The sequence below is a fragment of the Bidens hawaiensis genome, unplaced genomic scaffold, assembly GCF_021521415.1.
Source record: "Bidens hawaiensis isolate Kalapana, Puna unplaced genomic scaffold, B.hawaiensis_p1.1 tig00014720_1, whole genome shotgun sequence".
In the NCBI taxonomy this organism is placed as follows: Eukaryota; Viridiplantae; Streptophyta; class Magnoliopsida; order Asterales; family Asteraceae; genus Bidens; species Bidens hawaiensis.
The window spans coordinates 63997-76834 of record NW_027492291.1 but is presented as its reverse complement, the minus strand read 5'-3'; the positions used below and the strand labels follow the sequence as shown (position 1 = coordinate 76834).

The 12838-nt window shown below is 32.6% G+C and overlaps 2 protein-coding genes across 2 annotated transcripts; both read left to right on the top strand.

Annotated features, from left to right (window-relative positions):
- The first annotated feature begins 572 nt into the window (after window positions 1-572).
- Window positions 573-4462, top strand: LOC143547427 (GDSL esterase/lipase 6-like). The gene is made up of 4 exons (XM_077038857.1): window positions 573-1053; window positions 1791-1936; window positions 2985-3468; window positions 3931-4462. The coding sequence occupies exons 1-4, from the start codon at window positions 816-818 to the stop codon at window positions 4155-4157; spliced, it is 1095 nt and encodes a 364-aa protein (XP_076894972.1). The 5' UTR covers window positions 573-815; the 3' UTR covers window positions 4158-4462.
- An 859-nt stretch (window positions 4463-5321) lies between these two features.
- On the top strand, window positions 5322-8941 carry LOC143547448 (GDSL esterase/lipase 6-like). Its single transcript, XM_077038871.1, has 4 exons — window positions 5322-5764; window positions 6306-6451; window positions 7370-7862; window positions 8538-8941. Exons 1-4 carry the CDS (start codon window positions 5506-5508, stop codon window positions 8780-8782), a joined length of 1143 nt encoding a protein of 380 aa, XP_076894986.1. The 5' UTR covers window positions 5322-5505; the 3' UTR covers window positions 8783-8941.
- Window positions 8942-12838: the final 3897 nt, after the last annotated feature.

Here is a 12838-nt window from a genome sequence, read left to right as displayed (position 1 = left end):
ATGTTTAGTTATGAATGTTGATCCAAACATATGCTTGTTTATAATAACAGGAAAGCTTCTTAGTAACTAATATAATAAAGTTACTGATTAAACACAAATGAACAAGATTTAATCCGGGCGCTTTGGCAGGGATACAACGGGAATTTGATTAGTATTAGCTATGTTTGTATTTGAAAATAATATTATTACATAAAAATAGTAAATTCAGCATTTCAGAAATTATTTCGTCAAATAATAAAAAGAAAACTTAATTAAAAAAAGAAAAACAGATACAAAAGAGAAACGAACAAAACTTGGGCAAGATTTGAACCCGCGCCACACGGTTGGACAAAAGTTACACCGACCCCCAAACTAGTGTTATGGTATATGCACGTTGAAGCAACAATATGAAACATAGAATAAACGAACAACTGATCTACATCCACGGGTTGCAATCATGAATTTCTTTAATGTCCTGCCTATTACCACTCGTGGTGAGAAATTACAAGTACAGGTCGCCCATTATTAATTAATTACTGATTAAGCACTAAGTTAGTATTCTAAACGAACCGGACCAAATACCAATCAAGACTCCATAACCCAACAACTAGGACACATGTTTGTTATTTAGTTATAGTGACTATCTTAGGATAATAACTGCAAACTCTTGTTGCATTTTTCTCACATTTTTGGTTCCATTTCCATTTGTCATTTTATCCTCTTTCATTTTTCTCTCACTTTATTCTTTATGTTACAACTTATAATAGTCATTTAGCTAAAATCACACCACTTTGAAAAAATAATAAATAAATAAATGATACCATAGTTTGATTGAGATGATGGAGAGAATGCCACAATTGATCATCTTCCTCGGTGTATTTCTTTTGGCTTTGGAATCGGTAGGTGCAGATTTCAAGTCGGTTTTCGTGTTTGGAGATTCTCAATTTGACGCGGGTAACAATCGGTATTTAAAGAAGTGCCTCCTTCAAGCCAATTTCACTCCTTATGGCTCGAGTTTCTTTCCCCGTCCCACTGGACGGTTCACCAATGGTCGAACTGTTGCGGATTTTATTGGTAAGTCTTAACTCTTTCTCGTTGGTCAGTTATAAAAATTTAGACGCTACATACTTATACCTCCACTTTCAAAATATTTACTGGATTGATCGCATCATATACAACCAGTTTTTTTAAGACCATATACGACAAACATCTCGAAGTAATGTTTTTAATGCTCATGCATTTTGGACCCTTCAGATATTTTCATGTAAATGTGATCATTCCATGTTTGACATACAATTATGCGGTGATGACATCCATAAGCTTTATCTGAAGTCATTCTAGGATTGCAAAGCCGATAAAACATCTTAGGGTTATCACAATCATTATATGAAAATGGAAGATACTTTTTTCTTATAATCAACTACCGGGATTTAGGGTGTAAAGCTAATAAGCGTCTAGGAAGTATCAAGATGATATGCATTCTAAACTATTACATTTCCTAAAACAAAATTATTATATATACGAAAATAGTAGGTTTGCTAGCTACTCAAGCTTAATATATGAAGATCGTTTTCAAACTCGTTTTTTAAATAAATTTTTAATTAACTTCGTTTAAGCTTAGCTCGATTTTAAGCTTTTAAAGACACTACCAATGGTTACACCCATCCCAAATTCATGTAATAGCGGAAACAAAAACACATACACATCATTTTATCAAAATAAACAAAACAAAATAAATATGTTAAAACATTATACATATATAACGTCTAGTTATGCCTGTTTTTAGTGACCATAAATATTATGTCATGCAGCACAATATTTAGGGATTGAATTTCAAAAACCATATCAAGAGGTATACCGAGAGTTAGAAAACGACCCTCAAATGAGTTTCCCCTCCAATGGAGTCAACTTTGCTAGTGCCGGAAGTGGACTTTTACCTAATACGAATCAAGAAGCGGTAAGATGACCGACTCTCCTACTTTAGAACTACTTTAAATGTTCTTGGGTTGGTGACCCAGTGACGTAGACAAAGTCTTTTAAACACCTAAAGGTCCTAGATTTATTTCCTAAGAAGTAAAAGAAATTTGTCATAAAAAAAAGATACTTTTAATGATTTTTGTATAAACTGCTCATTATAATTTCATATACTATTTTTTGTTTTAAAAACTTTCCAATCAATTAAAATTTGGATCGTATTTGATTATCAGTTTTTAATATTAACGAATTATTGGTTTTTCAAAAACCTTGATGGAGTTTTTGGGAGAGTTGGAATTGGAAGCAGTACAGACGGTTGACATCCCATCTCAGGAAAAGTCTCTCGGGTATTCGGTGTAGTGTGAAACGCATTTCAAAAAAAAAATTTGTTGAGTCTTAATGATAGACTTAGGACCATTATGCCATATATACCACCCACACACATACTAATATAATAATATTAAAAACAAAAACATAACCAGGCGACAAATTCCTCCCCCCCCCCCCCCCGCCCCCGCCCTTGTCAGCCTTTTTTTCCGCCCAGTACATAAGGCCTAACAGACCTTGACATAACAAAATCAATACTTTTTGTGCTCTTATATATGTTTACTGTTTAGAGACTTTTATATACGTTAGGCCACTCGTAGTGGGCATGATCTTTGGGTGAATTCGGGGGTTGGCCGGCGAGAACACCCCCCCCCCCTCCCGCGATTTTAGGGGCGATAGGGGGGGGGGGGGCAACTGTTTATCGCCTTCTTCCCTTTTCTTTTTTATTATCATTATATTTGTTTGTGTTTTATATATATATTGGGCCACAACACCATTACACCCAAAAAAACCCCACCATTTGTTGACTGGACGTCAAATGGCGTAAAACGTCTCATTTTGGTTAAATAACTTTTTCATAGAAAATAGGATTTATTTTTTTAATGATATTAACTAAGAATCATTTATACTTGTTTTTAATGGTTTGCTAGCCCTTAAACTTTTATTTTCTTCCTTCATTTTGTTTATACAACGTTGAATGGCAGGGTGTGACTTCAATTCAAGTCCAACTACAACAATTCCAATCCATGGTTTTTAATAATCTATTAAATAATCATAAACGTTTACACAGAACACAAATTCAAAACTCTCTATTTTTCGTTGTATCCGGTGGCAACGACATATTTTCCTATTTCCTACCGCAATTGGGGATAAAACCGACAACAAGAAGATATGTACTTTCCATGTTGAAACAAGTGGTCCACTTCACAACCAAAATCTACTTGTATGGAGGTCGTAGGATCGTTCTTTTCTCATTAGGTCCCATATCGTGTATCCCTGGAAGAGTCCTTATACCCTTTGTATCTTCTAGCAAATGCCATGTGAAGATGCGCAATATGGCTGACCAATATAATGCTGGTTTGAAACGCTTTGTAAATATTATACCTACATTGTATCCTGGTGCAATCGGTGTTTATGCAGCCGTGTATGACACTTCAAAGAAGTTTTTTGAGGACCCAAAACTTCATGGTAATTCTTCTTTCACATACTCTCTAATTAAGCATAGGTCATCATGAATACTTGGTAAACATTGAAAATTGGTAACATGTTAAACACAGGTTATTAATATGAGTGTATTCATGTTGGCTTGCAAACATTTTTTTTATAATAGTATAATCAACATATATGTTTATAATTGTTAAAATGATATTGATGTGTGAACATAGTTCATGCATTTCAACAAGTTTTAGAACTTTATAATGCATACATACTTTTTTTTGGACATGAAACTTGTGACCCGGTGTGTATTCGTGTACCTTTTTTGGAAAGACGGTATTTTATAGATAAAAACAATCCTAGCAAATACCTAGAACAAAAAAAGTACAGGACATTACAAATACAATAGATGAGTCTTAAGCCACTCAAATCATATAAATATTACATTCGTATACTAACCATTTTGTTTCCTTTTTCCTTTTCAAATTGCATTAGGCTTTTCCAATACAACTCATGCATGTTGTGGGAATGGACCCTTGAATGGAATGTTGCAATGTGGGACTAAAGATTACAAGTTGTGTAAGAACCCAAATGAGTACATCTTTTGGGATTTTTTTCATCCATCGGAGCGTACGTATGAGCTAATCGCCAAGGCCTTTTGGAACGGAGACGAGGACGAAATATGGCCCATGAATCTAAAGACTTTGGCAGGCCACAAATAGTACCTTATAACCATTCCCTTGAAGTCATTTTATTTTTAAAATTTATGTGTTTATGGATATTGTAAAGAGGCAATCCTTAGGTTATATAAAAAGGTTATCATGTGATATTCAAATTTCTAGAAAAATACTATAAATGATTATGCATTTCTGTTTAGAGTAACATATATTTTAGCTTATTAGCTTGTTTATATGATGTGGAAATCAACAAATATGCTATATGTTGGTTTTATTTCTTGAAAGAGTTATATTTATATGGTGACATTAGAAAAGTGTACTTTAACCTTGTAAAGTTTGGGTTTAATTGAAGAATGTCTTGTATTAAATCAAATAAGTATAAAAACCTATAATTTTATTGGTGACTTTTGTGTCAATACAACTTTATTATAACTGGGATACCATAAACTATATCAATGGAATCACGAGCGGCCTAGAGGGTATCTTTGCCCGTGATGCAGCGGTAAAATGATAACGAAGATCGAATCACGTTAATTCGAAAAATACCCAAACTCTTAAATCCCAACCCAAAGGTCAAGGAAAATGAAGAGAAAATTCTTTATTATTAAAATTAAAGTCTGTCCTTTCACATTACATAAACATCAAATAAATAGACTTTCTAATACGAAGTGGGCCCAAGAAAGGCCATGGGCCAAACACAAACCCAAAAATAAAAATGTAAAAAATGACGAAAAAACATAAAAATACCCATAACTTTATTTAGAAGTCGTTTTTGGGCTTCAGACAGGGGATAAACCGCCGTAGGCATTTGCCACAACATGCTCCTCGCCTTAAGCTTCGATTTGACTGGTCGTGGGCTCGAAACGGAGCTTCGTAGGCCAAGTTATGTCCGTTTTCATGGGCCACCTTTGGAAGCACGATCATGGGCCTCCAAATATAACATGACACACTCTTCAATACTTGGGCCTACATCACGCGGGCAGTCGTGCAGAGCCCAAAACATTTGAGGTTCAATTTATTTTCCTTGTTTATATATATATAAATAATATACAAACTCAAATTAAAGTCTACGCGGTGATATAATTGTAAATATGAAACAAGTACATCAGTTACAAATTGCTAATTCAGGTAAAAAGGTAAAAATGAGGAGAAGATGCATATTTCACATGTAAAAGCATTATGTAACCTTTTTTTTTCTTTTTTTTTTTATCATAATTCATATGTATTAGAATAATAATTGCAAAACTCTTGTTGCACTTTTCTCACGTTTTCGGTTCCATTTCCATTTGTCATTTTCTCCTCTCTCTTTTTATTTTTCTGCCACACTTTATTCTTCAGTTACAACTTTTAATAATCTCTTTAGCTTAAATTCACATCATTTTACCAAAAAAAAATGGTATCAAATGTGATTGAGATGATGGAGAGAATGCCGCTATGGATCGTCATCCTTGGTGTATTTCTTATGGGTTTGGCATCGGTTGATGCAAATGTAAAGTCGGTTTTCGTGTTTGGAGACTCCCAGTTTGACCCGGGTAACAATCAATACGTAAAGAACTGCCCCCTTCGAGCCAACTTTATTCCTTATGGTTCGAGTTTCTTTCACCATCCCACGGGAAGGTTCACCAATGGTCGAACCGTGGCAGACTTTATTTGTAAGTCGATCTTTTTCTCTTAGGGTGTAAACAAGTCGAGGCGTTCTTGAACACAAAAGGATTAGTTAGTTTAAAGAGACCTTGTGAACGCTGATCGCTTGACTTGATTCGAGCTCTATGTCCAAAACTCGAGCTCAGCTCGCTAAAAAGTTTCAAGATCTAGTACCGAATTCGTCTTGAGTTTAACTAGTTTAATATTTCTTACATATTTGACTATTTTATAATTAAAATCATACACAATAGTTAATTTTTTAGAAATTCATATTAAATAATATCTATTAAGTAAATATTATTTAAAATAAAATTGATGTACATATAAAAATAGTAGGTTCTCGAGCCTAATCACAATAACTCCAACTCATTTAAGCTCAGCTTGATTCAAACTTTAAACTATTTATACATCATCTTCCACTATACCATGGACTCACACTCAAAAACATGTATCTATCATTTTCTTATAAACAAAACAAATAAATATGTTATACAACATAATACATTGCGTTTGTTTTCGACTACTCACCGTATATATTATGTCTTGCAGCACAATTTTTAGGAATTAAATTCCAAAAACCGTATCAAGAGGTATACCGGCTTTTAGCAAAGGACCGCCGGATGAGTTTCCCCTCCAACGGACTCAACTTTGCTAGCGCGGGAAGTGGACTTTTACCGGATACAAATAGAGATTCAGTAAGATAGCCAACCCTCCTAGTTTACAAGCATTTTTAAATGATGATTTAATACAAATTTTGTATAAGGGGTTCATTTAATACAAATTTTGAAAAATACCAAGACAATTAAAGTTTGGATCATATTTGAACTCAATTTTTGGATATTAAGATCACTAGACATGTGAAAACATGAAAAGGTCTCTAAATCAAATAAATATGGACATGTGAAAAACAAATAAATAAATAAAATTCCTATTGATTATTTATTTAATAACTTTAGGGGTAAGAAGACATTATTTTAAATGATTTTCATAAGTACGTATATTCAAGATAAATATAGAGAATTTAATTTAGTAAACCTTTGTTGGAAGACTTTTTCGTATTTTATTTTATATGTTTAGAGACATTAATATGTAAATCTGTGTTCAATAACTTTTGGAAAAAAAAGGAAAAAAAAAACAAACAAACAAAAACAAAAATAAAAGAAAAACGCGTGTTGGTTTTTTATAATACTAACCCGCGAATCATTTATACTTGTTATTAACGGTATGACAACACTTTTTGTGAGTAAAGGATGAAACCAAAGACTTGAAAATATATATATATATATATATATATATATATATATATATATGTGTGTGTGTATAGATGAGATCAATACCCTATCGATATCGAACCGATAGTAAAAATACCAATACCAAACTTTGAAAAAAGTTGGTTCTGAATACCATACGAGTTCTATCGATAGTGTAACAATACTCGGTACGAAATGCTCATCCAACATTATACAAACATAATATTTCAAGTATACAATAATCAATAAAATATAAGGATTTTACATGTCATTTATGGAACTCAAAGGTGCAAGATTGTACATTACTTAGCTGTTGTTTTTAATTTTATTGCTTCATTTTGTTTGCAAAATGTTGGATGGCAGGCTGTGACTTCAATCCAAGTCCAACTACAACAATTTCAATCCCTAATTGGAAAAACTCCATTAACAAGAAATTCAAGTCATAAACATTTACATATACAACAAATTCAAAAATCTATATTTTTCCTCGTATCCGGTGGCAACGACGTGTTTGCATATTTCCTACAACACGGGGCGTCGAAGATGCCATCAAAAAGCTATGTAGATTCCATGTTGAAAGAAGTGGTCCGCTTCACAAGCAAAATCTACAGGTCTGGTGGTCGTAGGATTGTTCTTTTCTCATTAGGCCCAGTATCGTGTATACCTGGAAGAGTCCTCATACCTGGTGCACCTACTAACCGATGCATTGACAAGATGCGTGTTATGGCGAGCCATTTTAATGATGGTTTAAAACGTATTGTGAAAAATATACCCAAAATGTATCCTGGTGTAATCGGTGTTTATGCAGCTGTATATGACACTACAAAGAAGTATCTTGATAATCCAAAACGCTATGGTACTTCTTCTTTCACATACTCTCTTATTAAACATAGTTCATCAAGTATAAATTCTAAAGGTTGAAAAAGGTGAGTTAGACGGGTTGAATAACGTGCTAAAACAAATTACTATTTAGGGGGTGTTTGGGATTCCTTATTTCCACCAACTTATAGCTTATAAACTTTTTGAAAAGTTAATAATATGTAAAAGATGTTTGGCAAACCATAAGGACTTATGGTTTTTAACTTATGGCCAAAGCAAAATAAGAGGGTTTTGAAAAGTTATGATTCTCTAACTTATTAACTTAAAGGGTATAATATTCCCAAACACTCTTTAAAAAACAACTTATTAACATAAGTTAATCCAAACACTTTTATACAAACTCCTTTTCAAAAAGTCATAAGTTTATAATTCCTTTTCACTTAAAGTCCTTTTGGACTTAAATAGGGAATCCCAAACACACGCTTAGTATTAGTGAAGTTAGGCTGTCAGTTGACTTGCAAACACTTTTTTACTATTTTTTTTTCTTAAAAGTACAACCAACAAACGTCTTCATGCATTTCGACGAGTTTTACAAAACTTTGACCCGTTTGACTTCTTCCACTTTAGCCCGTTTGACTCGTACACCTATACGAGTATACTCGTGTATTCCTATAATAACAATTTTTCATCTTTTCTTTTCAAATTGTAACAGGCTTTGCAAATATAACTCATGCATGTTGTGGGGGTGGGCCTTTAAATGGAGCATTACAATGTGGGCTAATGGATTACAAGCTGTGTTTGAAGCCCAATGAGTACTTTTTTTGGGATTATTTTCATCCCACAGAGCATACTTATGGGCTCATCTCCAAGGCCTTTTGGGCCGGAGGCAAAGAAGAAATATGGCCTGTTAATTTAAAGGCTTTGGCGAGTCACAGATATAATATAACCTTCCCTTGAAGCCATTTTATTTTTAAATTATGTGATGGGTCTTGTAAAGAGGCCATGGTTAAATAAAGGAGTTATTATGTGATATTTAGATTTATATTGTCAGAATTGTGTTATCAAAGTAAAACAACTATAAACAACCTGGCATTTCTGTTGAGTTTAATATATAGTTTTTTTATGATGGGAGTAACTATGTTAATTTCGTTACCATACCTGTCTTCGAGATTTTGAATGCTTAAGATGAGTACGGAAAAATGGGCCTTATATAATATATTTTTTCCCAAAACGAGTGTCCCTAGGCTCATGTGCCTCTTTAATTCCCTATTACGATCGTGGATGTTACAAATGGCTTGATCCAGATCATTTGTCACTAAATTGTTAGAACTTCAAATGCTCAAATCCATAAATCCATTATTTTGTTTAGTACTAGACTTTTGGATAATTTTTAGGCTAATTATACAAACACATGCCCTTAGATAAAAATACAAAAAATTACAAAACCTCACAGGAAACGGGTCTGAGACTGCGGTCAAGACCTATGTGAGGTCCGGGTCGGGCCTTTATGTTACTCGGGCGAGTTATATCTTTATGTTAGCGAATCTATTTTTGCCTATTGTTTATAACCAAAAAGAAATTCTCTGATCACCGGTTCTTAATATGTATCCCTATTTTTTTTAATGATATTAGTTTTTAATACTCTCAAATTTCACTCATTGGCTATAACACTTCTAACCTTCGATTTGTTATCCACAACTCCAAAGTTTCACCCTAATTGTTTTGGTCACTCCCTACTAACGGGCGACTAATGTTGCTAGTGGAATCCCGTCAGAAATCATACCAGATTGTTGTATGCACTTCATAACCATCGGAAAGCCCTCGCATCTTATCAAATTGGTCCTCTCTTTGAGTAAATCAGACATTGGAGTTGTCCTAGCTGCCTTCGGTAGATGTCCGAACCATCCTGAATAAGAGATCGTCGTCGGTTATGGCAGGACCCTAACTGTGTAGCCTCCGCCTTCTCTGTTTCTGATCGCCTGCTTTGTCGGAAAATCAAGATTCGCCGAAAACACTAGTCTCGCTTCCCCCCTCTTCTCTATTTATGATCGTCTGCTTCGCTGGAAAATCGAGGTTCGCCGAAAAATCGGGATTCCACTAACGACGTGATTCGTTTGTTAGTGAGTGAGTGAGTGATAAAAACAAATATGGCGAAACTTGAGATTTGGGTTAACAAATCGAAAGTTAGAAATTTTATCAGCCAACAAATGAAAGTTAAAAGCACTAAAAACCAATATCCCTATTTTATGACAACCTAAATTATTGTCACATATATAAATAAAGAAAAATATATAAAACAACTATATTATGTACTTGGTTAAAAAGTTGTTATTTGACAACACTATGGTCCATGGATACCTTATGAGTAATATGCTAAACATGTAAGTCTAAAGCTATAAAAAAAAACCTCAATAATACAATTAATCCGAAGGCAATCATACAACTTTGTTTTGGTGATAAATAATACAGTCATGAGTCACCAAACAAGTCCGTGACCGAAAGGTGAAAAGCACATGAGGAAATCTAGTTCATGAAAATATACACTCAACTCAACCACATATCACACCGTGTTGTGATAAGAGTATTATCATGTTCATACAATGATACAAACAAAATAATATATGTATATATATATACTAGCTTTTGAACCCATGTATTACACGGGATTTGTCCAATAATAAAAATAAAAAAATCCATTATTTTAAAGAAATGAACAAAATTAAAGGTAAAAATAAAATATATAGTACAAACAATAAGAAGTCTAAAATCTCAAATTTACAAAATCGATTTTTTATATACAATATTTACATAAATTGTTTTAACCAATTACCCGTGGATAACTATGATGAATGAGGTGAAAAATTAGAAAATTAGAATGAAAACTATAACCCATTTCTCAAAATTATTTTGTACCATGACCTATGGATTGTTAGAATAAATAAGATAAGAAATTAGATAATTAGAAATGAAATTATAACCCATTTGCCAAAATTATCTTGAACCATGACCCATAGATTGTTAGGTAGAATTAAATGAGAGATTAGAAAGTTAGAAAGGAAATTATAACCCATTTATCAATATGATTTTGCTCCATAACCCATGAATAAGTCAAATGAATGAGAAGAGAGATTAGGCCAAGAATGAATGTAGAATTACCACATCATCTTCATTATTTTCTTTTATTACTATAGTTAGATTAGATTATCTTTTTGTCATACTTGATTTAGTGGAGTGGACGTCATGTGTTAGGATATGTGAATTTTTGTACATGACACCAAGGCATAAGTTTGTTATAAAAATTATAGGGTTAAAACTATTAACGAAAAAGGTTAAAACACCCGTAAATGTTTATAGTCAGTTGTTACTTCAATTTTTATTTTTTTTAAAGATAAACTTCATTCACAAAAAACAAATCACATGCAAGTCCTCAAATCAAGAACTGCATGCAAAACCAAATATTACATCAAAATATAAGGGGTATCGTACCAGTCCTTCCATTCTATACATGTGAATTTAGATCTATTTCTAATCCAAAAAAACAAGCTAGCTTTAATTTTCGCGATAACATCCATCACTTTATAGTTCTTCCTTTGAAAAAGCATCTCATTTCTAGCAATCCAAGTACACCATAAAGTCGTTAACACAATCCCGTGAACCGTCCTCGTCTCATGTTTCCGCAACTTCAAACCTTTTGCTAAAGAGAGTAAATCCCTAACCTCAAACGCATATACAAGAGGTAACCTACACCATCTCGCAACCCGATCCCACACCTCCAAAGCAAAAAAAACAAGCAGTAAATAAATGGGCTGATTATTCCGTAAAATTGCCACACAACGGACAATTTATATCTTGTAAAATAGCACCTCTCTTCGTCAATTCCACCCTAGTTGGGAGTCAATTTTTATTAGTTATCTAAAAACATTTATTATCTTTATCCTTATATTTCGAATCCTTACATTTTCACATCCTCAGCACTACCTTTTTATATTTATTTTTAATTCGTTTGTTAAAATATATCATTTTTTATTCTGTATTGTTAAAAAATGTAATTCAAAACAATATAGTATAATAATAAATAAATAAAATTTGATAATTAAATACTAACGTATATTTTACAAATGGAAGAAATTGATTAATTAAACTTACATATTTAAAGATTAAAGAAAACATAAATATAACTAGTGTCTATTGGACAAGAGAAACAACCACTAAACTGTTTTAGAGTGCTTACTACGTAAACTATCTTATCCATTAAATGTCACATGATCTTCGTACTCCATAATCATATTATGTAGTATAATGCAGGCACAGATTATATACTTGGTACACTAACTAAGAAAATATTCACTATTATAATATAATATTGTTTAATTTACTCGGTATTATTGCGTTGTGATCAAATATACAACGTACGTAGTTGTTAAGTTGTCATCGTAAGAAAAAAACAAGGACCTTTGTAGTTATAAATAAAATGTTGGTCTCGTATAAAAATATAAAATTATGACCTGGACATTTATCCTTGACTATGAGTATTTAATTGCATTTTTTTGGAAATTAAAACATGGAAAGAAAAAACAATTTATACGTTCAAAATGAATTAATATATACATTTTACATTTATATCCAGCAAGTGATTGTAAAATTCTGTGGAAGAAACATGTATAGAAAATTGGTCGACGGCAAAAGTGACAAGTTGTTTGTCGTCAACTATCTAATAATTTGGACTTTTTAGTGGACTTTGACTTTTAGACTAAATGGTGTGGACCAATATCAATGTTTTAGGTTAAGTAATGGTTATGAAACCACACAATAGAGTTAATATTTGGTTATGAATTAAAATTGCATTAATCAAATACCGATGCAAATTAGATGTATGGTTCAGTTTAAATACGAATGTAATTAACGTGTTAAATGTGGAAATCAAGTAGAATAATTATATATACACGTAGAGTAATTATGTAATTACACGATGATAATTACTCTATGATGTAATTACATAATTACTCTACTTGA